Source organism: Microcaecilia unicolor, chromosome 10 (assembly GCF_901765095.1).
Source record: "Microcaecilia unicolor chromosome 10, aMicUni1.1, whole genome shotgun sequence".
Taxonomy (NCBI): Eukaryota; Metazoa; Chordata; class Amphibia; order Gymnophiona; family Siphonopidae; genus Microcaecilia; species Microcaecilia unicolor.
The window spans coordinates 40,929,967-40,955,688 of record NC_044040.1 but is presented as its reverse complement, the minus strand read 5'-3'; the positions used below and the strand labels follow the sequence as shown (position 1 = coordinate 40,955,688).

The 25,722-nt window shown below is 39.8% G+C and overlaps 1 protein-coding gene across 2 annotated transcripts in view; it reads left to right on the top strand.

Annotated features, from left to right (window-relative positions):
- The window catches only part of CERK (ceramide kinase), a 126,012-nt gene that overhangs the window by 56,613 nt on the left and 43,677 nt on the right, over window positions 1-25,722 (top strand). For both annotated transcript variants that reach the window (XM_030216414.1, XM_030216415.1), the window contains 4 exons: window positions 8,162-8,307; window positions 20,075-20,149; window positions 22,750-22,902; window positions 24,855-24,960. In XM_030216414.1, coding sequence (XP_030072274.1) covers window positions 8,162-8,307; window positions 20,075-20,149; window positions 22,750-22,902; window positions 24,855-24,960 — 480 coding nt within the window. The remainder of the gene's footprint in view (window positions 1-8,161; window positions 8,308-20,074; window positions 20,150-22,749; window positions 22,903-24,854; window positions 24,961-25,722) is intronic.

Sequence of the window (25,722 nt, the reverse complement as noted above, 5' to 3'; positions counted from 1 at the left end):
GTGTCTTGTTGCTATCATGCAGTACTTTTTTCCATATGCATCTTAGGTGTTTGGATGTTTTCCTTTCTTTCTTTCTTTTTTTTTTTTTTTCTTGTAGCCTTGTGTAAGCCTTGGTGAGGAAATCAGGCTCCCAGTTGGGCTATATCTGTTCATAATCACAGCTATTTTTTCAGATGAGATATCCTAGGAAATGCCCCCAGTGGCATTAAAAAGTGCATATGATCTGTGCAACCTATGATATTTTTAATACAACATTGAGAACTTCTGCAGTGGGTACTTGCACATAGAGACTTACCTGGCTCCAGGCTTCATATCTCGGATATGATGTACAAGGAAAATTTGTTGTTGTCGTGCCATGCCATGGAAAGAATCTTTTCTAAGATAAGATTCAGGAAACTGCTACCCTAATCAAACCATTTGGTTTTACATGGTTATATTGAAGTGACAACCCTGTGAGGGAATGTTATGGCATCATTTGATTTGGGACATTTTGAATACATAGGACACATTAATTCACTGTTTGTTATTTGTAAGCACGTATATATATTTATAATTGCTGGAGGGCTCATGATGTGAGGAAAGCGACATGAATAATTTCATTCATTGATGGCAATGTAATGCCAATAGCTTTTGGACCTGGGCAGGTCCTTGCTGAAGTCCCTTCTGTTACACATAAAATAATTTTTAAATTTGAAGGTATTCACTCTGTATCTTCATAGGGTGAGGTTTTTGTATGAATAACCCTAATCATGCAGCACAGTGATAACCTTTCAAATCCTATCCTGACCCACTTCTGACCCTGCTTCTTCTACGAGGTACCAGAATGGAGGGCAAGAGAAGATATTAATTTTAGTTATAGGTATCCTCCTCCCTCTTCTTCCCATTCTAGACAGAGATCTCGCTCTCAATCCAGATAGAAAGGACCCAGAAGACCTAACCAGAGCCACAACTAAAACCAGGAGCAAGTGTTGACTGTCTCCATGAGAATATAGCTGGCATCCCAATATCTGTGCCAGACAACTCACCAATAGAAGGGAGGCTGTGGCTTTTTGCAACCCACTGGTGGCCCCTAATAATCTCCAATCTGTGAGTTTCCTTTTAGTTTGTAAACCACTTTGATTTGTTTGTCTGAAAAGGTGGTATAATAATAATGCATAAAAATAAGCAAAGCATACTCTTAACAAAGAGTTCTCCGCCTCCTTAGATGCAAATAGAAACATGACGGCAGATAAGAGCCAAAAGGCCCATCCAGTCTGCCCATCCACAGCAACCACTATCAAATCCTTTTACTAAGAGATCCCATGTGCCTGTCCCCCACTTTCTTAAATTCAGACATGGTCCTCGTCTCCACCACCTCCACTGGGAGGCGATGCCACACACCTGCTACCCTTTCCGTGAAAAAGTATTTCCTTAGATTACTCAAGAGTCTATAACCTCTTAACTTCATCCTATGCCCTCTCATTCCAGAGTTTTCCTTTATATGAAAGAGGCTCTCCCCCTGTACATTTATGCCACAGAGGTATTTAAATGTTTCTGTCATATCTCCTCTCTCCCACCTTTCTTCCAAAGTATACATATTGGGAGCCTTAAGTCTGTCCCCATACGCTTTATGAAAGAGACCACTGACCAATTTTGTAGCCGCCCTCTGGACATACTCCATCCTGTTTATATCTTTTTGTAGGTGTGGTCTCCAGAATTGCACACAGTGAGGCCCCATTTAGAATACTATCACCTTTTTTTCCTCCTGGTTATTCCTCTCCCTATGTACCTGAGCATCCTTCTGGCTTTGACAGTTGCCTTTTCTACCTGATTGGCCACCTTGAGATCATCAGACACAATTGCCCCCAAGTCTCGCTCTTCTTTCATACACAGAAGTACTTTACCCCCTATACTATACCTTTCCCTTGGATTTTTGCTCCCTGATTCAATAAGAAAATCAAATGCAAATGGGCTATGTGCAGAAAATGTGTTCTTATGTGGGAGAGCACACCAGATAAATATGCATGTGGGTCAATGCTAGTGACATTTGTTTTGGTGCACAAGAAAATTGTATAGACACCCAAGCATGTGCTGAAATGATATTCTGTGCATATAATTTTGCATTACTATTACTTATGTGCAGAGTAGCAATCCAGCACATGAGCAGATGTATGTGCATGCAAGTCAAAGTGCCGCTACAAACATTTTTGAAATACCAATTTTGTCAACGGTCCAGCATTTCTTTGTTTATTACATCTCTCTCTCCCCGCTCCCCTCCCCCCACTACCCACCCCTTAGCACAAGGAAAAGTTATGGGTCCTGTATGCTTATGGTAAAGAGCAGAATGAGGCATAAAATACTAGCATTGACTGCAGAAGAATATACTAACCCTTTACTCCTCAGGCTTGCGTTTAAATCCCCAGCATTAGAGAACCTTGTGCTCAGCCTTTGGGTCTTCTCTGTATCTGTACTGAATACCTAATATTTTCGTTACCATGAGATTTAAATGTGCTGTAAGCTGATGTCTACCTGAGGCATTGTACACAGCTCATGTGCAAACCCCTTTGTATATTGTGCACATGCAAAATTGTCTGCTAAAGCCAAGCTAAACTGTGCAGAAAACCTAGCACACTCTATTACACTGGTCTCTTTGTATTACAGAATGTCCACTTTTCAATATGTTGAAGGGGGCTGTACATGATAAAGATTCAAGCCTCCCTGGCCATTTTCATAGGTACTACAGTGCATTATTGCTCTCATTGTTAGTAGAGAATGAGAGTGTGTCAGACTGATTGATGTACAGAAGTAACATGTGAATTCCTTGTGCTTGCTGAGACTTTATGTGATAAAATTTGTTCCTTTCACTAGTGCTTGTTCATAGAATAGTAGTAACTGTCATTGCTTATTGACTGAGCTTCACCTACTGATTAGTAGATACATCACTTACCCTACATTTGTTTATGGTCCCAAATGAGTGCATTATAGAAATTTTGAAGGCTATTATGCTGAATCACAAGACTGCTTTTTGGGGCAGTTAATATTTTTAAGTCAAAGGAGCAAATTCATATGCCTTGTGGTTAGTCCTGGGGATAACTTTCATGAAGTAACTATTAGGCCTAAACTGGTAATCTGATAAACATTTTTGAGTAGTGAATAATAAAGGCCAAATACATGACAGCTTTAAGTCTGTGTGAGAGCGTGAAAGAGTATGCTGAAAGTGGCACAGAATGTTCTTAAAACCAATGAGTGTGGTTGTCCGGGTACAAGAGGAAGAATTCCTAGTAGAATGTTTTTCTCTGCTTAACAGCTGTTAAATATTCAATACGTTCAGCTAATAAAATGCGACTACTATAAAAACTTGTGCATGCTTGGGGTGAAATAGCTTTAAATGGAAATTAGGTCTGAGAAACCAGATGTGTAAACAATATGCTTGCACAGAGCAGTAATTTCCAGAGGGGGAGGGGAGCCGACAGTGTTAGCCATGGTGCTAGCAGAATTTCCCTGGTTCCAGTTGTGTAAAAAAAAAAAAAAAAAAAAGGCCCAGCATCTAGATGGGAATGTGGAAGAAGGCACTTTACACAGCATGTAAATTATTCTGTCTCCTCTCCTTCCCTTGGGATTGTAGACCGTGATTACCATCTTCAGTTCCTGTCATGGGGATATGCGGGGAAGGGGCAGAAACTGTTTCTTGTCTCTGCTCCTAGGTCTTCCAATTCTGTGTTAGCTACTGATAGAGAAGGGACTCACTTGGCAAGCTATAAATAAGGTGGGGGAAGATGGAGAATAGATGCAGTCTGAAAGTGGATGAATGCTATGTATCAGGCAAGTATTGGAGGAAGCAAAGAGGAAATGAAAGCAAGGATGGGGTGAATGACTTCTTCCTGAAGTCAGCAATAGAAATTTGAGCTTTCTGGGACATTTTTTCTCCTGGGTCTGCATTGGGACATATTCTGTAGGTGAGGGAATAGAGGTGTTGAGAAGGAAACAGGAAAGGGAGTAGTTAGTAGAACAGTGCGAGAGAACTGCTGGGTAGTTGGAGGATCTGTGAGATAACTGGACTTGGTAGGGTGAGTGGTAGCAGAGTATAAGAGAGCTGAGGATGGGAAGTAGGAGTGTGACATCTGCAGGCAGGGAGAGAGGAAATATGAGTGAGCCGAGAAGGGAGGTAGTGATTAAGACAAAGTTTTGAGAGACATTGTTGATTCTTAAGAAGAAAATATAAAGGAAAGATTTTGGAGGGGGTCAAGGTAAGAGGAGCAGAGAAAAATGATGATGAGGGAAAAAAATATAAAGAAAATATGAGGGGCAGAGAAATATAGAGAGTGAGTATGGAAAAGGAAAAAAGACATTTAAAAAAACTCAGAATTTCTTTTTCATGAGCAAATAGCGGGCTTTCTCTTCCTCTCAGACTGCTCCATCCTCTTTTTCTCCTAGTAGAGCACAATCAATCTACTCTTTCCTTCCCTGTCTGGAAAGAATGGCTGCAGTGAGAACATGAGACCTATAAACAGGTCCATATTCACAGGTCTTTCAGTTGCCCCATCCTCTCCTCGAACAAGGCGTCCTGTTTCATGAAGAAATCATGGGGGGAAGCAAGGCCATTGTGGAGCCTGTGAATGTGTGCTGTTTCACAGAACCTGTACTCTGACTGCATCTGATGGCTCCTCTGCCAGTGGAGGGGGCAGCACAGTCTGTGTTCACACAGTATACCAAAAAAAGTAGCACAAACCCTAGTGAAAATAAAATTAGTTCTGCCTGTTACTGAAGCTAAAACCTAGGACTTCCTATTTATTCATTTTGGAACATGGAGGACCAAGTTTACAAACCCCTTAACTACAGGGTCAGCCTTTCTAAGCACCATTAGACCGAAGTAACTTTGTTATATAAATAGTAATGCTGCATTCGCTGTTTTCTGTACTCTGGTATTTCCAAATGCTGAGTAGATGAAAAGGGAAGTAATTTGACCCTTAACATTTTACAGTCGATCTTCTTTTTGCTCACTTTGTTTCCTGATAAGGTCCTTTGCAATTAATCCTATGTGTTTCTACATCTACAAAAACATAGTTTAATAGTGCAGGGCTGTGGATAAACTGTCTTGATATACCTGTTATATTTACAACAGTAAAGTGCTAAAGTAATTTGGGAGATCAGGGTACACGCAGAGAGCAATTTACAGCCAAATGCACTAAAAGGGTTTTCCTATTTTGTGTCTGTGGGACATGAAGTAATGATGATGTATATTGAGTGCTTAGTGCAGCAAAAGGAGAACGGAGCAACTTCTGCAGAACAACAACCAAAGAAGAGGACTAGAGTGGAGACAGCCAAAAAAAGACAGTATTCTACTGTGAAGAATATTAACCAACAAATGACCCAACACAGCCGTTTTTCAGCAAATTATGCCTGTTTTGAAGATACCACAATCTGATGACTTAAAAACATGAACATCAATGACAACATTCTCATTGCATATAAAACAAATATAAATTATAATTATAATAAAGCATATTAAAAAGTTAGAAACATTAAAGAGATGGAAAACAAAATAAAAAGTAACATAGTCAAGTTGAATAAACATACTTAATAAACAAAAGGGCTCATTTTTAAAGCACTTAGTCTTACAAAGTATTTTCCAAGCACTTACTTACAAAGTTACATTATAACCTATGGAACTTTGTAAGTCTAAGGGCTAGGTTTTCTAAGCAGCACTATGGGAGTGTTACTGTTTTTAACACGCGTAACGCTAATGCGCCCATAGAAATGTATAGGCACATTAGCGTTTAATGTGCCTTAAATTTATAGGCGCATTAAAATCACTAACGCACCTTAGTAGATACCCCTGAGTGCTTTGAAATTATGCCTCTAAGTCTTAAAACTATTAAATATGATTCATATCATAAGATGAAAAGAGGCGTGGCCTAGTGTTTAGGGTGGTGGACTTTGGTCCTGAGGAACTGAGTTTGATTCCCACTTCAGGCACAGGCAGCTCCTTGTGACTCTGGGCAAGTCACTTAACCCTCCATTGCCCCATGTAAGCCGCATTGAGCCTGCCATGAGTGGGAAAGCACGGGGGAAAAATGTAATAAAAATAAAAAAACATCCCAGTGAAAAATATGATAATTTTACAATCAAAAAAGACACTGGGATAAAACTTCATGGTTAACAAACAAAACTGATACATTTACCACGTATATATAATGCATTGAAGAATGCTAGCAATCATTTACTTCCCTCTTTTCTCTAAAAGTGGAGCAAGAAGTAAACACATGCAATTTTGAGAAAAAAAATGTCAGGCAACATGAAAAAATATTTTTTAAAAAGGGGAATTTAGACAAAGTGTATAAATTATATAAACACAACAAAATTCACTCTGTCTAATAATAAAAAAAAAATGGGAAGGAAAAAGGCCTCGAAAGAATTTAACTCGCTCACCCATGACTAAAATATAATTGTCGGTATAAAACAACCTTCCAAAAACATCTTGCAAAGTCCAAACTTTTATTATTTTCTGGCAAAAACACTTAAATTGAAACAGTCCACTGTTGCTCCTAATCTTTGGGTCTTGCTATAACTCCAACAATGGCCAGCATAGCTTTCTGCTGCTTCAGGGATTTCAGCTACATCAAAGAAGAGTTAGCGTACAGTGGTCTAGCAAAAATCCTTCCCATTTTTCTGTTGTTAGAAATATGGCTCTCTTAAGAATTCTACTCAAGCAGAAGAGAGTATAGGTTGTCCAAAGGACAATCCAAAACAGGAAGTGGTGCTTAAAACTGCTTTATTCGCTGTTTGAAAGGGAGGACCCAACACTGTCGGTGTTTCAGCAGTACAAACCGCCTTCTTCAGTGGTCACAAGACCTGCTTCGTCCGATCCGTACACATTCTGTTTTTCCTGTGCCTCATGTGAGAGTGCTACCTCAACACTTTAATACATTGTTTTGGTTACAAGAACATTATTGTGACCCCCCCCTTAAGCAGGCAGTTTGTACTGCTGAAACACGGGGGTAGAGGCAGTTTGTTTCTGATTGTTTATGCAAGTTAAATGCTGGTAATCCTGACCATGAGGAAAGCTTGTGTATTCAGTTGAAAAGTTCTGCACTCCTTAATAAAATATTCTTTTAGGCATTGCCAGCTCTTCTATTGTGGTCGTAAGAGGTTCTGCCCTAGAAGGTTTGGTTTAGGATGGACTCTGAGGGAGGAGCAGTAGGAGCAAGGCAACGCTCCTCAATATTAGGCCACGGGACCAGGTACACCAGAGCACAAGCATTCTGCCTGCCGTTGAAATAGAGCATAGCCACTAGAGTGACCTCTAGTGGTGACACTATGTAGCCACCTAAATCAGGAGTGCTATCCATTGAAATTACATAGGGGCCCTTTTACAAAGCAGCAGTAAGCCCGCGTTAAAGGGGGAAGTACTGCCGGGCTACCGCAGCAGTCCGGCTGTAGTTCTCCCCCCCCCCTCCCCCCAGCGCGCACCATTTCTGGCACTACAGAAATATTTGTATTTTTGTTGTGCCAGCGTGTACCCGGCGATAATCGGGCAGTGCCACATGCTGCCCAGTTACCGCCAGGATAGCGCGGGAGGCCTTACTGCCACCTTAATGGGTGGCAGTAAGTGCTCCCTCTCAAAATGGACGCATGGCAAGTGCTTCACTTGCCACATGGCCATTTTATTTAAAAAAAACGGACCATGGCGTGCATCAGAAACATTCGCCAGCACAGACCCCCTTTTGCTGCAGCTTCGTAAAAGGATCCCATACAGAACAGAAGTAAACAGTCTTCTCCGGCTTAGATAAGGATGGTACAAAAATGGATAAATTGAGAGTTCAGATCAAAATGACATATTTTGTTATATCTGTCATTAGCATGCTAATATACCTTTTATGTAAGAAAAATGATTGCTTTCTTACCCGGTTTCATATCCCTTGAAGGGCTTCAGTTCATTGAGTTCATAAATATAGCATAATAGCACGTGTTTGATTAGATTCATAGAAAAATATATGATGCTGTAATTAATGTTTTTTCATATCATAACTATTGTGATAAAATAAGAATGAAATGGTTAATGTCTTATTACTGAATATTTAACTTACAATGTTGCTGTATATTATCCTAAGCAGTTGTTGTTCTTTTGCTTATCCCTTTGTACGCGTGTGTATTCTAATGCATTTATTTTTATTTTTGTTAGTGTCATTTCTGTTGGTGGGGATGGCATGTTCAGTGAAGTGATGCATGGCCTGATAGGAAGAATGCAGAAGGATTCCAGCATAGATCAGAATAATCCCAGTGCGCCATTAGCCCCATGCAATTTAAGGATTGGTATAATTCCTGCTGGTAAGAATACAAAAAGGCTTCTCTGCATTTTGATTAGTTCCTTATTATTTCTGTGGCATCAGACTTTATTAAAATTGGAAATCAGTTCAGAGGGTATATCCATTTTTGTAAAGACCTTTAGATAAAATGTACTGTGTAAGATCCAAAAGAAAGATTAATACATTGAAAACTGCACTTTTTCTCTATTGCTTTTCAGACAAAAGAAAACTTCTCATTTTGGTGCTTAATCATGAAAACCCTGATCCAAACATAAATTTTCAGACAGATTTGCCTTTGATGTATATAAAACAAAAAAACAGATCTGTAATTGTGTTAGTGTCCTTGCATGTCCTGATCTTTATTGTTGGGTCAGCTGATAAGGAATTTTAGTCAGACATACATTGAAAAACCTAAGCGATGAACAGTGCACATTTTTCAAGATGTGCTCCCACCATGGAAATAAGCAAAGGGATAATGCAATGCTAGTTTTGTTCTCCTTAATATTCTATTTTTTCAGGCAGCCACATCACACTTGACTGAAAATTTCATTGAATTGTCCACAGTGCCTCCAAGATGTCTTTCTTGGCTGATGACTCCTAATACAGAATTCAGCATTTTTTCCTTACAATTATGATAATTTTTTCCTCTGTGCATCTTTTTGCACTTGTCCACATTAAATTTCTTCTGCTACATACCGTAGGTGCCCAGTCTCCTAGTGTCACGAGGTCTTTATACAATTTCTTGCAGTTCTCTGCTCTTTTAACAACATCTGCAGATTTGATCACCTCACTCATTGCTCATTTCTCCAGACCATTAATGAATATTTTGAACAGTACAGACACTAGAGACACTCCAGTTTTGACTCTTCTCCAGTTGGAAAACTGACCATTTAGTCTACTGTTTCCTGTCTTTAGCCAATTTCCAGTCCAGAATGGATAAAGTAGTGTGTTTGTCATGTTAGTCCACATTAAAGGTTCATAAATAGAAATACAACAAAAAAAGAAGATATCTTTAGCTAGTTAGTTTAATAAAAAGGGCTATTTTATTTATCTTTCTATTTATTAACCAGAATATTTGCCTCCTATTTCCCAGAGAGCCTCTCGTGGGAAAATATAATGAAAAATGATGCAAACCCTAATACTAATTTTAATCTCTGTTTGTAAATACATCTTCAGTGCAAAGCGGAGATAAGGAGGGCAAAAAAGGACTTTGAGAAGAAATTAGCGTTGGAAGCAAAAATACATAGTAAAAACTTTTTTAGATACATTAAAAGCAGGAAACCGGCCAAAGAGTCGGTTGGGCCGCTGGACGAAAATGGTGTTAAAGGGGCGATCAAGGAGGACAAAGCCGTAGCGGAGAAATTAAACGAATTCTTTGCTTCGGTCTTCACCGAGGAGGATTTGGGGGGGACACCGGTGCCGGAAAGAATATTTGAAGCGGGGGAATCGGAGAAACTAAACAAATTCTCTGTAACCTTGGAGGATGTAATGGGTCAGTTCAGCAAGCTGAAGAGTAGTAAATCACCGGGACCTGATGGTATTCATCCCAGAGTATTAATAGAACTAAAAAATGAACTTGCGGAGCTACTGTTAGAAATATGCAATCTGTCCCTAAAATCGAGTGTAATACCGGAAGACTGGAGGGTAGCCAATGTTACTCCGATTTTTAAGAAGGGTTCCAGAGGAGATCCGGGAAATTATAGACCGGTGAGTCTGACGTCGGTGCCGGGCAAGATGGTGGAGGCTATTATTAAGAATAAAATTGCAGAGCATATACAAAAACATGGACTGATGAGACAAAGTCAGCACGGATTTAGTGAAGGGAAGTCTTGCCTCACCAATCTAATGCATTTTTTGAGGGGGTAAGCAAACATGTGGACAATGGGGAGCCGGTTGATATTGTATATCTGGATTTTCAGAAGGCGTTTGACAAAGTGCCGCACGAAAGACTCCTGAAGAAATTGCAGAGTCATGGAATCGGAGGTAGGGTATTATTATGGATTAAGAACTGGTTGAAAGATAGGAAGCAGAGAGTAGGATTGCGTGGCCAGTATTCTCAGTGGAGGAGGGTAGTTAGTGGGGTCCCGCAGGGGTCTGTGCTGGGTCCGTTGCTTTTTAATGTATTTATAAATGACCTAGAGATGGGAATAACTAGTGAGGTAATTAAATTCGCCGATGACACAAAATTATTCAGGGTCGTCAAGTCGCAGGAGGAATGTGAACGATTACAGGAGGACCTTGCGAGACTGGGAGAATGGGCGTGCAAGTGGCAGATGAAGTTCAATGTTGACAAGTGCAAAGTGATGCATGTGGGTAAGAGGAACCCGAATTATAGCTACGTCTTGCAAGGTTCCGCGTTAGGAGTTACGGATCAAGAAAGGGATCTGGGTGTCGTCGTCGATGATACGCTGAAACCTTCTGCTCAGTGTGCTGCTGCGGCTAGGAAAGCGAATAGAATGTTGGGTGTTATTAAGAAGGGTATGGAGTCCAGGTGTGCGGATGTTATAATGCCGTTGTATCGCTCCATGGTGCGACCGCACCTGGAGTATTGTGTTCAGTACTGGTCTCCGTATCTCAAAAAAGATATAGTAGAATTGGAAAAGGTACAGCGAAGGGCGACGAAAATGATAGTGGGGATGGGACGACTTTCCTATGAAGAGAGGCTGAGAAGGCTAGGGCTTTTCAGCTTGGAGAAGAGACGGCTGAGGGGAGATATGATAGAAGTGTATAAAATAATGAGTGGAATGGATCGGGTGGAGGTGAAGCGACTGTTCACGCTATCCAAAAATACTAGGACTAGAGGGCATGAGTTGAAGCTACAGTGTGGTAAATTTAAAACGAATCGGAGAAAATTTTTCTTCACCCAACGTGTAATTAGACTCTGGAATTCATTGCCGGAGAACGTGGTACGGGCGGTTAGCTTGACGGAGTTTAAAAAGGGGTTAGATAGATTCCTAAAGGACAAGTCCATAGACCGCTATTAAATGGACTGGAAAAATTCCTCATTTTTAGGTACAACTTGTCTGGAATGTTTTTACGTTTGGGGAGCGTGCCAGGTGCCCTTGACCTGGATTGGCCACTGTCGGTGACAGGATGCTGGGCTAGATGGACCTTTGGTCTTTCCCAGTATGGCACTACTTATGTACTTATGTACTTATGACTCAGAACGTGAGCGACTTCAGAACCTGATATGAGGAGCTGGAGATGTTCTCTGACACAGAGCGCCTAGGATTAGAGAATACTTAATAATAGGGAGGCGGAAAGAAACAAAAACAGATGATGGCAAAAAAGCTGTCTGCATTTTTCCCTTTGGGGCATGAAATGATGCTGAAATTCAGAAGAGGGGAATACTTAATATATTGTTCAATTATTTACTGCCCTAAATTGAACAGTATTACTGACAAAAATTTGTTTGCAAAAGCTATTACTGAATACCATCCTTAAGAGTACTTGATGAAAAAGACATTTAGCTTGCCTATAGGGAGAACAGATTTTCTTCTTTTTATGGCATTTGCAGTAAAACTTCATATTTAAGATATAGCCTTAATCCTTCTTGCTGTTGTATCAATCTGTAGCACTTACGATATAATTTAGGTTTGTATACTTTCCATTAAAGGATAGAGTAGTGTTGCCTGTGACTGAGAGATCTATTTTCATAGCTAATAACGATGATTGTTCCAACTACAGGCATATAGTACATCTCTGAATACCAAGTTAGTTATTTTGTGCCATCTTCCATTGTCTATTGCTGTATTTAGTGTTTGGTATCATTTTGCCAGTTTCCTTTTATTTTTATATAAATTTACTACATATTAGCCCAAATATAAGAGAGTCTGTAATGTAAGAATACGTTTATTTGGTTAACAGCCATATCCCCTGCTGACCCAGTCACTGTTTCTCCACTCTGCTCTTGGTACCCAGGGCCTCAGTCCCTATTGTCTTTGCACACAATCACAAGCTCACTTCTTTTATATCTCTGTCTTGTCTCCTTGTGGCTCAGTCCAACCTGATTGGGCCCAACTAGTAGAATTTCTAAATGCTCCATCCTCTCCCCATATACACTCCATATCCTCCACTTAATTATTGAGTCTCCATACCCAGCTAATCCGCAAGTGCACATGCTCCTCACGCCTCACTGTCCTTGATGCCTCTCCACTGACACCTTACTTTGCTCCCTGACATCTTGCTTTTCGGCTGCAAGTGTCTCTCCTTCATGCATTTTTAAAATTAGAGACCAAAACTGTTTTTTTTCAGTTGCATCCAAAACTAAAAGTGTCACCAAACTGTCTGAAAGCTTTCTGCTGAAACTGAAACCAAAAACTTACATAGTTTATGACGGCAGATAAAGACCTGTACGGTCCATCCAGTCTGCCCAACAAGATAAACTTGTTATACATGGTATGTGATACTTTATATGTATACCTGAGTTTGAATTGTCCTAGCCATTTTCAGGGCACAGACCGTAGAAGTCTGCCCGACACTGTTCTTGTACTAAAAGTTCTGACGTTATCGTCAAAGCCCCTTAAAATTTACAGTCCAGCCCATCCATATCTATTAAATCATGATCAGGGCACAGACCGTAGAAGTCTGCCCAGCACTGGTTTTGCTTCCCAATTACCGGTGTTGTAAGTTACACTTGTAACCATAGACCTGGTGTGACTGCAAGCGTGTAAATGCAGTAGGGACATGCTTAACTTACCGTATTCTGTAAGTTACACATGTGTAACTGGGAGCTCCACCCATTCACACACCGTCTTGCTAAAACAGGCTGTGTAAGTTAAGCAGGTATTTGCAGAACAAAACTTAGGCGCCATGCTAGCACACTTCCAGGTAAGTCTACACTTCCGTGCATAAGTACTACAATTCCAGACATTTTTGTGCTCAAGGGACATGTAAATGTGGACACCTAGATTATAGACTTACCCTTAATTATATAAGACGACTGAGCATTTTATTGAGAATGTTCTAATGTTTATACATTGCTAGTAATGTACACAGGTATTTTCAAAGCCCTATAATTGAGGCAGTTTTGTAATAGAGGTATGATAAGCATTTGTGTCCTATTAAATCATGCTCATTTTGCTTTTTCCACTAGTTCTAGATGGCGATATTAAGATAGCAACTCCTTAGGAAGGGTTTCATGAGATTTATGCATATTCTAATGATGTCTTTTTCGGAATTAGGATTAGCCTAATGCATTTTTTAAGTGGTTTGATTTATTTTCTATGAGAGCCAGGCTTTTTTTTTTTAAACATTAAGTGGAATTCTATTTGTCAAATTTGCCAAATATGAAATGTTATGGGCAAAAGATAAGTCAGATTTGCAGTCAAATCAAACTTCATTTGCTTAATTATTCCATTGTAGAAGGAAACTGCACAGTCTAATAGTATCACCATTGAGATCATGTGATATAATTTTCATATTGTTTGCATGATGTAGACTGTTCAGTATTTTTTTTTTAATTCCGTTTTCAGAGTTGAGCTGCTTGCAATCAGAGTAGACCAGACTAACCGCCCATCAGATAGCTCACACTTACTGAAGATGGGGTTTTTTTTCACATTCAGTAATTCAAGAAGTTATTAAAACTCTGTCACCACACAGACTTAACAGTTTCAAATGGTACTGTCAAAAATGTGTGACAGGTGTCTCCCAAGCATGATATAATGAAGGATCTATATCTGATGAAGCAAATTCTTTCTATTAATTAACAGAGCTTATAAGCTTCTGGAAATATTAGTAAATGTGGGTTTGTTCATATCAGTTTGAATAAGATGTACTCTGGGGTTCGAGAGCATGCTCAAATGCTTAATTTAATAAATCATTGTAGATCTCTGTCTCATTCTATAGAACCAGTGTAAACACCCAGTAGCGTCTGTTAATGGCTAATTTTAATGTGGGCAGTATTTCATGCCAGATACTGCATTAAAGGGTCCTTTTACTAAGGCATGCTAATAGATTTAGCGCGTGCTGAATGAGACGCCCATTATAGTCCAAAATCTGTTGGCATGCCTTAGTAACTGGACCTTTTAGTCCTGCTGTAGTAAAGGGTGTTGTGCTGTATTATAAAAGATAACACCTTGTCGTACTGTTGTTGGTCCCATAAAGCCCAGTGTGAACTGTGGTCGCCTTCACCCAACTTGGAACCAAATTGGGGCCTTCATCCACTTCAGTATCCTCTTAAGTTAAGGACCACCACTGCCTCTACCAGTTTTGCCAGCTAATCTTGCCTACTGGGTAGTGTGGGGAAGCCATGATTTTGGTACATGAGTGAAGTAATGGGCACATCCATATTGGGCCTTAACGTCTAATGCAAAAAAACTTATTTGGTTTTGCTTTACCCAGCAGTTAATGTAAATCATGTTCTTTAACGTGTTTTGTATAAACCAATTTTAAATTTTAGTGGACTGCTTTGTGTGAATTTGCATGCAAAACATCTCATAAATATTTTTTCCATATGGGTGATTGTTGTTTGTTCCATGCAGGCACAAACTTAAACAAGCAATTATGACTAATGCAGTGTTACATATTAAATGTACTTTAAAGTTGCATTACTCTTAATGTACCTTAAGTGCAGTGAGTCCTTATTGTCACTAGAAAAGGCAGGGCCAACAAATCCAAGAAGTTGAAAAATCCAGTACTGATAACTGGAGCTAGTTGTCCATGTTTCAGGGTATGAAGTACCAGGAGGGATAATCATTAACTACAGAGAGATTCCGCTTGTAAATCTGTGCTACATGATGAATGCTTTTCTCACCAGTCCAAGGAAACTTGAAAATTGTTGTAATCAATCTGTAATTCATCTGTCATTTCTTTCTAGAATATTCCTTTATCACTTTTATAGCATCATTCTGGATATTTTTCATCCACTTTTGAGAGCATATTTGCCTATCTGGTTAATATGTAAATAGATATGTGGCCAGAAGTGATTCTGACTGACATTGTGATTACTCTTGAGTTGTTCATTCTCTTAATGATCAGGGTCTGCACCATGCCAAGCGTGATACAACTCAACTAGGCATGGTGCATTTTATTCTATTGTGCCTTCTCTAAAAATTCACTTCCAGCTGCAATATGTGTGGAACCCTCTTATGCAAAATTCAGATCCTTTTGAAGACTCATTTATTCTCAGACGCCTTTGGCATTCAAGCAGGTGGCAGCATGGCCTCAAGGCGCTTCAAGTTCTGCTCACAGATCTGCAACTCTCTCCCCTCTTCATCCTGGAGTTTGGCATCTTCCCCTCTCTCAATCCACACACACACACTTTTGTCTTTACCAAAGTTAGATTTGCACTTAGTTTTAATTTAATATTTTCAAATGGAAGATGAGTGTAGAGTAATATATGTGTTGTTTACTGCCATGTTATTAAAAAAAAGGCTTTTGTAAATTGTTTGATAAAATCTGGCCAGATTGTCACAACATAATCCCATTGTATGCGCTAATTAATTTGGATCTGAAATGTGTGACAATCTTATTCTTTGTGAGCTATGTAATTTAAATGCTGACACATGACAGACTTTCCTTGGAGTGTACTTTGGTTGGCTTCTTGTATGATTCAGACAACTGAAGATCATTTTTAAGCCCTCAAATGTTTTCAAGAAAAAAAAATTGTACACTTGATTAGGTCTGCTGGATTTTAGTTTGCTGGTTGAAGTCAAAGAATATAGCTTCAGTTTTCAAAGGATTAAGGGATCAAGTTCTGCAAAAGCCAGTTAAGCAAGGAATCAAAACTACAGCAGGTTATGCACCCCTGCAAACTGAACCAAGGTCCAGGATTTCAATTAGTTGGGTTCCCTTTTCCAATGCAGATAAAGAATAAGAGGATTTTAGAATGTATTAAGACAGTATTCACCATCAGAAACTACTACTACTACTTGACATTTCTACTAGGGTTACGCAGCGCTGTACAATTTAACATAGAAGGACAGTCCCTGCTCAAGGAGCTTACAATCTAAAGGACAAATGTACAGTCAGTCAAATAGGTGCAGTCAAATTGGGGCAGTCTAGATTTCCTGAAAGGTATAAAGGTTAGGTGCCGAAAGCAACATTGAAGAGGTGGGCTTTGAGCAAAGATTTGAAGATGGGTAGGGAGGGGGCTTGCCATAAGGGCTCAGGAAGTTTATTCCAAGCATAGGGTGAGGCGAGGCAGAATGAGCGAAGCCTGGAGTTGGCGGTGGTGAGGAAGGGTACTGAGAGGAGGGATTTGTCCTGTGAGCGTAGGTTACGGGTGGGAACGTAAGGGGAAATGAGGGTAAGAGAGGTAATGAGGGGCTGCAGACTGAGTGCATTTGTAGGTAAGAAGGAGAAGCTTGAACTGTATGCAGGACTGCTCTCAAACCTAGCTATGAAGCATAGTGTTAATCCATGGAAGTTGAGTTTGTTGCACAATTTTCAGAATTTACATATAATTTCAGATTATATTGATGACCTTTGATAGTATCTCAAGAATAAAAATAGCATGCTATGTGATAATGATATTTCTGTTTAACATATCTGCTGGAAGTTCTCTTTTTGTTTTGAATGTGTAATGCTTCACATCACCGTAGAAAGTATCATCTAAACACAAGTACAATTTTTAAAATAATTTTTTTTCTGTACTTCACTAGAGTTTTTTTATTAGTTTTTGTATAGCTTATGAAATGTGTGCTCATATTGAAATGTTTAAATTCAGCATTTTAAGGGATGACAGATTTATTAGAAATTACCTCACAGGAGAATTGCAGTGTGATAGTTCAGCTGCAAGATCCAATGGATTGTTTTCAGAGCAGTGGAAACATAGGGTCCTTTTATTAAGGTGTGCTAATGGATTAGTGTGCATTAAGTACCATGCAGCCCATGTGTATACAGTGAGCTGCATGGCATTTAGCACACGCTAAATCCATTAGCACACCTTAGTATAAGGACCCCATAATGTCCATAGTCTCATCAGTGACCAGTCATATGTATTTCATGTACTACAGCTGATTTCCTGCCAATCAAAATAATTTCACCAGAGGTTCAACAAACATCCATTGGCCAAATTTCATGTCACAGATCAAGGTCTTCATGAAGTCTCCTAGTCAACACAAGGGACAACAGCTTCAGTAGTAACACTTTGAGGCCCTTTTACAGAGTGGGAGCGAATGCTCAGATTGGTTTATAATCCGTACTGGTGTACCTCAAGGTTCAGGCTTTCTGTGCTACTTTTTAATATTTACGTCACCCCACTCTCTCTCATGTTCTGACATCACTGGGAGTTCAATTTAAAATATATGCTGATGATATTCCAGTTTTATTGTTCTTTGAAGAATTCAGTAAAAGAATCTTTGCAGTCAGAAGTTGGTTGAAGGCAAATCGCTTTCAACAGTCTTAGTAAGACACAAATTCTGATTTTTGCCAGGTAAACCTGTACCTTCATTAATGTTGAATTGGGAGGTTTCAGTTGTTACAAAAAGCTGTTCTTTAGGAGTGATTGTCAATTCATCATTTTCATTTAAACCTTATGTATCTAATATTGTTCAGAGGGTTTTCTTCAAATTGAAACTTCTTAGACTATTGAAAAAATTATCTACTGATAATTTTCGTATGTTTTGCAAGGATTAGTTCTGCTTTTGTTTGATTACTGTAATGCCCTGTTAGGACTTCCAAATAATATTCAACAGGCTTTACAGGTAGCTCAGAATGCATCAGCAAGATTATTTATGGGTTTGGCTCATTCTTTTCATATTACACTAAGCTTCGTGTGCAATTTCTCACTGTGGTTTATAAAGCTTTGAATAGTGAAATATCTCCTGCAATTGGGACTGCACTGAAAATTTATCGACCGAGTCTTTTGAGATTTATTGACAAATTACTGTTGGAAGTACCTTCATTTAAACAAATTAAGTTTGATGATTATTGGGCCTCTGTAGTCCGTGTTGAAGGTGCTCTCCTATGGAATGCATTGCCCTTTGAGCTTCGAAATGTTGATTCTGTTTTGAAGGCTTATTTATTTATTTAATCTAAATATTGTAATTAGGCATATTCCCACGGATTCTATATATGGCAAGCCAAGTAGCACATGTTAAGTTGTGCATGTGGCCAATTTATGCATGCTACTCAGTTAATGACCCTATTAGTTGATAATTGGCCGATAATGAGCAATTATCAACACTAATTGGAATTTATGGACATATCTTTTTAGGTGTATTCTAAAAAGAGGTGTGAGTAAATTCAGCACACGTAGCCAAAAAGGGGGCGCAGCGATGGGAGGAGTGTGGACATATGAGGGCCATCAATCAAATCTGTGCATATGGCTATAGAATTTGGGAGAGTTCACCTAGATTTAGGCACAGGCATTTACACCACTGGTGTAAATGGCTGTAGGCTCGTCCAGGCGTCCTAAGCACTATTCTGTAAACCATGCCCGAATGTAGACACCGCTTATAGAATACCGCTAGGCACATAAGCTGGGCGCATCTAGATTTTAGTCACCATATATCGTGGCCTTTGGTTTCTTTCATTTCTGTGCAAGTGATCCATTTTCATGCAACCTGTGTGTTTTATGGTAGTATTTTGCTCACTTTGTTATGATAGTCTGTTTCCTTTTATGATACTTTGTTATGTAGTTATGTACACCACCTAGAACTGTGGTAAGTGCGATTAATGAATATTTTAAATAAATAAAGGGCATTAAGCACTTAGGGGGCTTCTTTTACCAAAATGAGCAATCAATTCCTGTGTGACGAAGCCCATTCAAAGTGAATGGGCTTTGTCGACATTGCCGTGCCAGGAATGCTAGCATGGTTTAATAAAAGAGGCCCTCGATGTGTATTTGGTGTACGGTAAAAGATTACCGCAGAAACTACTACTATTACTACTACTATTTAGCATTTCTATAGCGCTACAAGGCATACGCAACGCTGCAGAAACGCATTAAAGGGTTGTGCGGTTGTTTGCATGTTAAACCACACATTATTGCATTTTCTTAATTTGTCAACTGAGGGGTATGGCATGGGCAGAAAAAGAGTGGGGAAGTGTTAGCCAGCTCTGTGCATTTTTAGTGCATGCCTTAGTTTTAAATATACCGTATTTTTCGGACTATAAGACGCACTTTTTTCCCCCCAAATTTGGGAGGAAAATGGGGGGTGCGTCTTATAGTCCGAAGGTAGAGATTTGGCAGGCCGCCCCCCCCCCCCTCCCTCCCTCCGAGTTCGGGATCGCCCTCCCCCCGGCCCTGTCACCACCTCTCCCCTTACTCACGCGATCTTCCCTGGTGGTCTAGTGGCGTCGGGGCAGGAAAGAGCCCCCTCTTTCCTGCCCAGTGCACTGTTCTCCATCCTCCTGTATGCTGCCTGACGGTCTCGGCGAGATTCAAAATGGCCGCCGAGACTTCAATTCTCGGTGGCCATTTTGAATCTCGCCGAGACCGTCCGGCAGCATACAGGAGGATGGAGAGCAGCACGCTGGGCAGGAAAGAAGGGGCTCTTTCCTGCCCCGACGTCACTAGATCACCAGGGAAGATCGCGTGAGTAAGGGGAGAGGTGGTGACGGGGGGGGGGGGGGGGGGGGGGAGGAGGTAACCCTGAGGGCGATCCCGAACTTGGAGGGAGGGATTCGGACAAGACGCACCGGAGCACCTAGGTTTTAGAGGAGGGAAAAAACAAATTTTTTTTTCCTATTTCCCTCCTCTAAAACCTAGGTGCGTCTTATGGTCCGGTGTGTCTTATAGTCCGAAAAATACGGTACCCTTGCAGATGTACAATTTATATAATTTTGTTTTTAAGTATGTAGTGCAGTTTTGTTTGCTGAAAATTGAAATTTTATTTTTGAAGGTTCCACTGATTGTATATGCTATGCAACAGTAGGCATCAATGATCCTGTGACATCAGCCTTACACATTATTATAGGTGAGTATTAAGATACGAAATTATTAGCAGCATGCCCATGATCAGTGATCTGATACGCTTTAAAGTAGGATAATTAGTACATGTTTCTATTTGCCTTTTCCTACCTCTTTTTTTATATGTTGTGTTAACAGAAAGTAAATAATCCAGCTTAAAGAGCAAAAATATAACTAATATTTTGTATTCTAGTGAATTAAGGAGTAGGATTCTGTATTCTCACAAGTGGGTGACACCGATCTGCGTTGCCTGGTCCAGCATTTGCCATAGCTAAAAGAGAGCTTTGTGGAGTGCAAGACGTGCTCCACTGTGTATTTCCGAGTGCCTTCCTGCCAGCCACAAGAACGCAGTCTCAGTTCTTTTTCCGCATGAGGAGAAGGTGTTTTTCTTGTCCTCTCCTCATTCGCTCGGTCTTACCTACTTTTTCTGCCTTCCGGTTATATTTTTGTCTTTATAATTATGCTCCTTTTGAAGGATCCTTTTTTAGCTTTCCTTTATTTTACTTAGAGTTCTTTTGCCCGGTTTTAAGTTTTATTATTTTTCCGTCGTCATCGGGCTGCTTTTAGGCCCTGACTTTGGCCGGGACTTTCCCTTTTCTTTTTTTACCATGCCTTGCCCCTTTTTCAGCCACCATCGGATCATTTAATTTAGCCAACAAAGTTTTTCCATCCATGTCTATAAAGATTCCCAGTGGTTTCAAGAGCTGTACCCGGTGCAATCAGGCAACCTCAGGAAAGGACACCCATTCTTAGTGTCTGCAGTAGCCCCTTGTAACCTCCGATCAGTGGGTTTTTCAAATAGTCCCTCTTGGTTATGGGCTGCATTGGCCCCAAATTGCCCACAGAGAGCTTTGTACATCGGGTCTCATCACAAGCAGGTACTTGTAGAGAAAATCTTTGCCCTTCCACAGGTCAGTGTGGTCAAACCTGTGCACCAGGGCAAGAAAGGAAGGGATTCTATTCCAGGTACTTCCTTGTGCCCAAAAAGATGGTGGGGATTTCATCCCATCCTAGACCCAAGGGCCCTGAACAAATTCCTGGTCAAAGAGAAATTCAGATTTATTTTTATGGGCACCCTTCTTCCCATGATTCAGGAAAATGATTGACTCTACACTCTGGACTTGAAGGATGCATACACCCACATTTTGATACTTCCCAGTCACAGGAGGTATCTCAGATTTTGGATAGGGAAACATCACTACCAGTACTGCATTCTGTTATTTGGCGTTGCATCAGTTCCCAGGATATTCACAAAGTGTCTAGTAGTAGTAGCAGCATATTTACACAGACTGGGAGCATGTGTTTCCCTATCTGGACGATTGGCTGGTCACGAGCACATCGCAGGAAGAGGCGACAGTCAATGCACCTAACTGTTCAGGTGTTAGAGCTACTAGGGTTCATCATAAACTACCCCAAGTTCACCTTTTCCTGGTCCAGCAATTGGAGTGCATAGGAGCCCTGCTTGATACATTGCAGGCTCAGGCTTTTTTCCCACAAGCAGGAGTAGACACCTTGACAGCACTAGCCTTGCAGGTCTGAAACAGCAAACAGGTGACAGCTCAGCAACTGTTGAGATTTATAGGCCACATGGCCTCGGTGCATGTCACTTCCATGACATGGCTGCATTTGAGAGTGGCCCAGTATACATTAGCTTCCCAGTGGTCTCAAACAGATGGGAATCTAGCCCTGCTTGGGTGGACATTTCATTTGAAATTTACTGTGGGACTTCCATTCCAAATTCTAGCTCCTCAGAAGATGGTATCAACGGATGCAACCAACCTAGGATGGGGATCTCATGTAGGTGGGCTTCACACCCAGGGAACTTGGTCTGCTCAGGAAACAACTCTTCATATCAACCTCCTAGAGCTGAGGGCCATTTGAAATGCTCTAAAGAACCAAATTATTCTCATACAGATGGACAACCGTGTTGCAATGTTCTGTGTAAACAAGCAGGTGGGGGGGGGGGGGGGTATGGGTTCCTACCCCTTGTGTCAGGAAGCAGTGGGAATGTAGCAGTGTTGCAAGCCAGAAAGTAAAATTAAACATTTGATCCAATTGGCTACTTAAAGCCAGGCAATCTTGTGAGCTAATCTGCTTCCACTTAGGTCCTTATGATGTTTTTGTTTTGTTTTTTTTTCCATATGAATCAGTTTTTGTTCTTTGAAAAAATTTGTTGGAGCCTGAAATATTGTTTAAGCTCTTAAAATTTTATTAGTTTATTTTTGACCATCCCACTTCCTAAAATCATTGAGCTCCAAGTTTAGTAAAACTTAAATTTTTATAGAATTTTTAAAGAAGCTGTTAATCAAAAGTAACCTGACAGGCACCAGCAAAACAGCATTGGATTTATTGAAACACATTTTTCTTTATTTCCTGTTTGTTTCATATCTTTTGTTAAATTAATAGTTATTTGTAATATGACTAGTTCGGTTTTATGCATGTAGCTGATATTTGGTTTTAAGATTAAACTGTTAAATAGCTCTCCATAGGCTTCTTTTCCTCTCGTCTTTGGCATGATACAGCTTTTGATTCAATACTCAGAGTGAATGTTATTTTAGAAATAAATTTGTGTAATTGCTAACAGAATGTATTTATATCCTTCATAAGGTGACTTGCAGCATATGGATGTATGTTCAGTACACCACAATAACACTTTTCTGAAATATTCCGTCTCCCTCTTGGGTTATGGTTTCTATGGTGATGTACTGAAAGACAGCGAAAAAAATCGGTGGATGGGTCCGACCAGATATGATTTCTCAGGTGATTTTGTTGTTCCTTTTAATTGTATACTGTCTTTTGTACTAGAATGTTTACTTAAATTTTTATGTGTGTTGTTTGCATGTTTTGAGCCTTAGATTTGCAAACGTACTAGCTTGTTTAGAAAATTATGTATGTCACATAAAACAGGATTAAGTATTGTCCTTTTCTAAGCCAGTTTATAAAGCAGATGATTATCCTTGTGATACCATCGGACTTTTTTATTCCTGTGCTTGAGGCTTAATCTATAAAGCAAATAGAATGATTCCTTTATATCAAACCATATTGTCCCCTCTGGATTATCATTCCCTCCCTTAGGAAGCCATTGTTTTTTCAGTGAAAATGTTATCAATATGTAATTATTGCTCTTAAATATTTTGTTTGTGGATGGTGCTTTGATATGTAAGTAGGGAATAGATTTTGAAATATTACTATAGTGACTGGCTTGGTGAGTCAAGTGGCAGTACTGTGCAGCGCAATGTGAAGGAGTTTGATTGGACTCCCTGGCGTTTGCTGACCAGCTCATCTTGGGCTAGGGATGAAGAATAGAGTCCAAACCATCATATAGTAGCACTACGTAGTAGACAGAACAAGATTCCGAAGGGGAAACCTAGTTTGTGGTCCCCAGTTAAAGCAAGATGTAAGTAGTGAATTGGGAGGAGGTATAAAGGTAAAATTCTGAGTGTTTGTAAATGAAGGCCTATGAGTGCTGTGATCCATCTTAGTCTGGTTTCAATATAAAATACATGCCCTCATCACCCATTTGAATTACTGTAATGCTTTTTTCCATGGCCTACATACAGTGGATCTACAGCCTCTCCAGTTGATTCAAAAATAGCAGTTAAACTAATTACAAATGCCAATAAATTTTATCACATTATACCATTACTTAGGAAAGAATACTGGCCACCTGTAACATCACAAATTCTTTATAATATCCTGAATTTAGTTCAGAAGATCTATTCTACTGGTATGCCCTCTTTTTATCTCATCTTCTAATACCTTATTGCTCTTCTTAAAAGAATTTATTGTTCCCATCATTCAAATACATATACGCAGGGTACAAGATACAACTCTGGTCTCCTTGTTGGGCAGAGTGGTTGGAGAATACAGGTCTTTTATCTGCGTACAGTAAATGTCAAGATTAGACACCATCCTTCATTTCGTATTTAGTATAACCGGTCCATCTCTTTGAAATGATCTCCCTATGCATTTGTGTTGGGAAATCTCTTTTATTAAATTTTAAAAGGATCTTAAAACATATCCAAAGCCTTTTTAGTACAAAAGGTCTATTCTCACATAAGGTGAGTGGTTATTGGAGTGCTGGGGGAGGGAGGGGGAATCTGGACTCAGCACTATGTAATTTAAAAAATTTTTTTTAATGTATTTATGTCCAACAAGTCAAAACATATTATATTGATCTACACATGGCCATTTAGATAGAATTAATTACTAACATTTCAGACTGGAAGAGAAACAGTGAATGTAGTATGTAACCTTTAATATTTTTCTCTCATTTTCTTATTTATAGTATTATTTTACTATTTTAATATAATTGTAAACTTGAAATTTTTGTGTGTAATTTTACTGAATAGTCCAAGATTATAATTTATATGCAGGGGGAGTTTTACAAAAATTTGAACTTTTATCATCTCTAAGAATGAAATAGAAATCGGAATGGATCATTAATTGCCTTGACAGCTGTATTATTTTAATACATTGTTACTGACATTGCTAGTTGCAGTAGAGGAGAGTTAACACATTTGTTTAGTACTATTTGCAAATAGTCAAAGAGCAGCTCACCCACAACCACTAAAGGTGGGCAATGAAGTGAGGAAACAATTCATTTTACATTCCTCATCCAAAAGGACTACAGCAGGTACAGACTGTGAATGAAGGTAATTGAGTTTCAAAGTAATAAGTGATAGAAATTTTTTTTCACCCTGCTCCCAAAGGTTTCAAGACCTTCCTTTCTCATCATTACTACGAGGGAACTGTTTCATTTCAACAAGCAAACCAGACACTGGGATCACCACGAGACAAGAGTACCTGTCAATCAGGGTGAGTTAGTATGGTACTCGTCTATGAAACATACGTCATGTGGAGGCATATTTTCAAAGCACTTAGGGGCCAATGATAGCAACGTCTGATTTAAACTGGTTCTAGCCAGTCTAGCAATCATGTTATTCAGTGTCTAATGCACAAAGGAGTTCTGTGCGGTTTTTACCGTTAGGTGTAGCAGCTAACGATAGTCCTGTGTAGACATATTACAAAGAGCTCATTAGCCCCTGTGATGTCAGCTGGGGCATGGAGAAACTAGCCTGTCAGCTTGGAAAAGCCCATACGATGTCAACGGGGGGTGCTTTCAGCAAGTAGATTCCCAAGCAAAATTATCAGGGGCAGAGGGGAAGGCAAGTAAACTGCAGGAGGAAGGTGGAGTCAGCACCAGAGCACTGCAAGGGAAAGGAGAGAGTGGGGGGGGGACAGTGGAATCAGCAAGTACTTCAGGGGAAAGGAAAAAGAGTACACCAGCCCTAGCACATGCGCAGAACAGGGACACTTCCCGAGAGACTGTTCTGCACATGTGCTAGGCACTTTCCCTACTGAGCTGCTTGCTGAAATTGCATGCATTTCATTTGCATGTGATTTCGTTTGAGCATCTCTCGCTATTTCCAAATTGGTAAGTTCTATTGAGGATCTAAACGTATGCAGTTTTTAACGGGGACTTTTTTGTGCATTGGGCCCTAAGAATTACAAAGTTTCATACTAACCTATGGAAATTTGTAAATCTAAGTGCTTTGAAAATGAGCTTCAGAGTGTCAG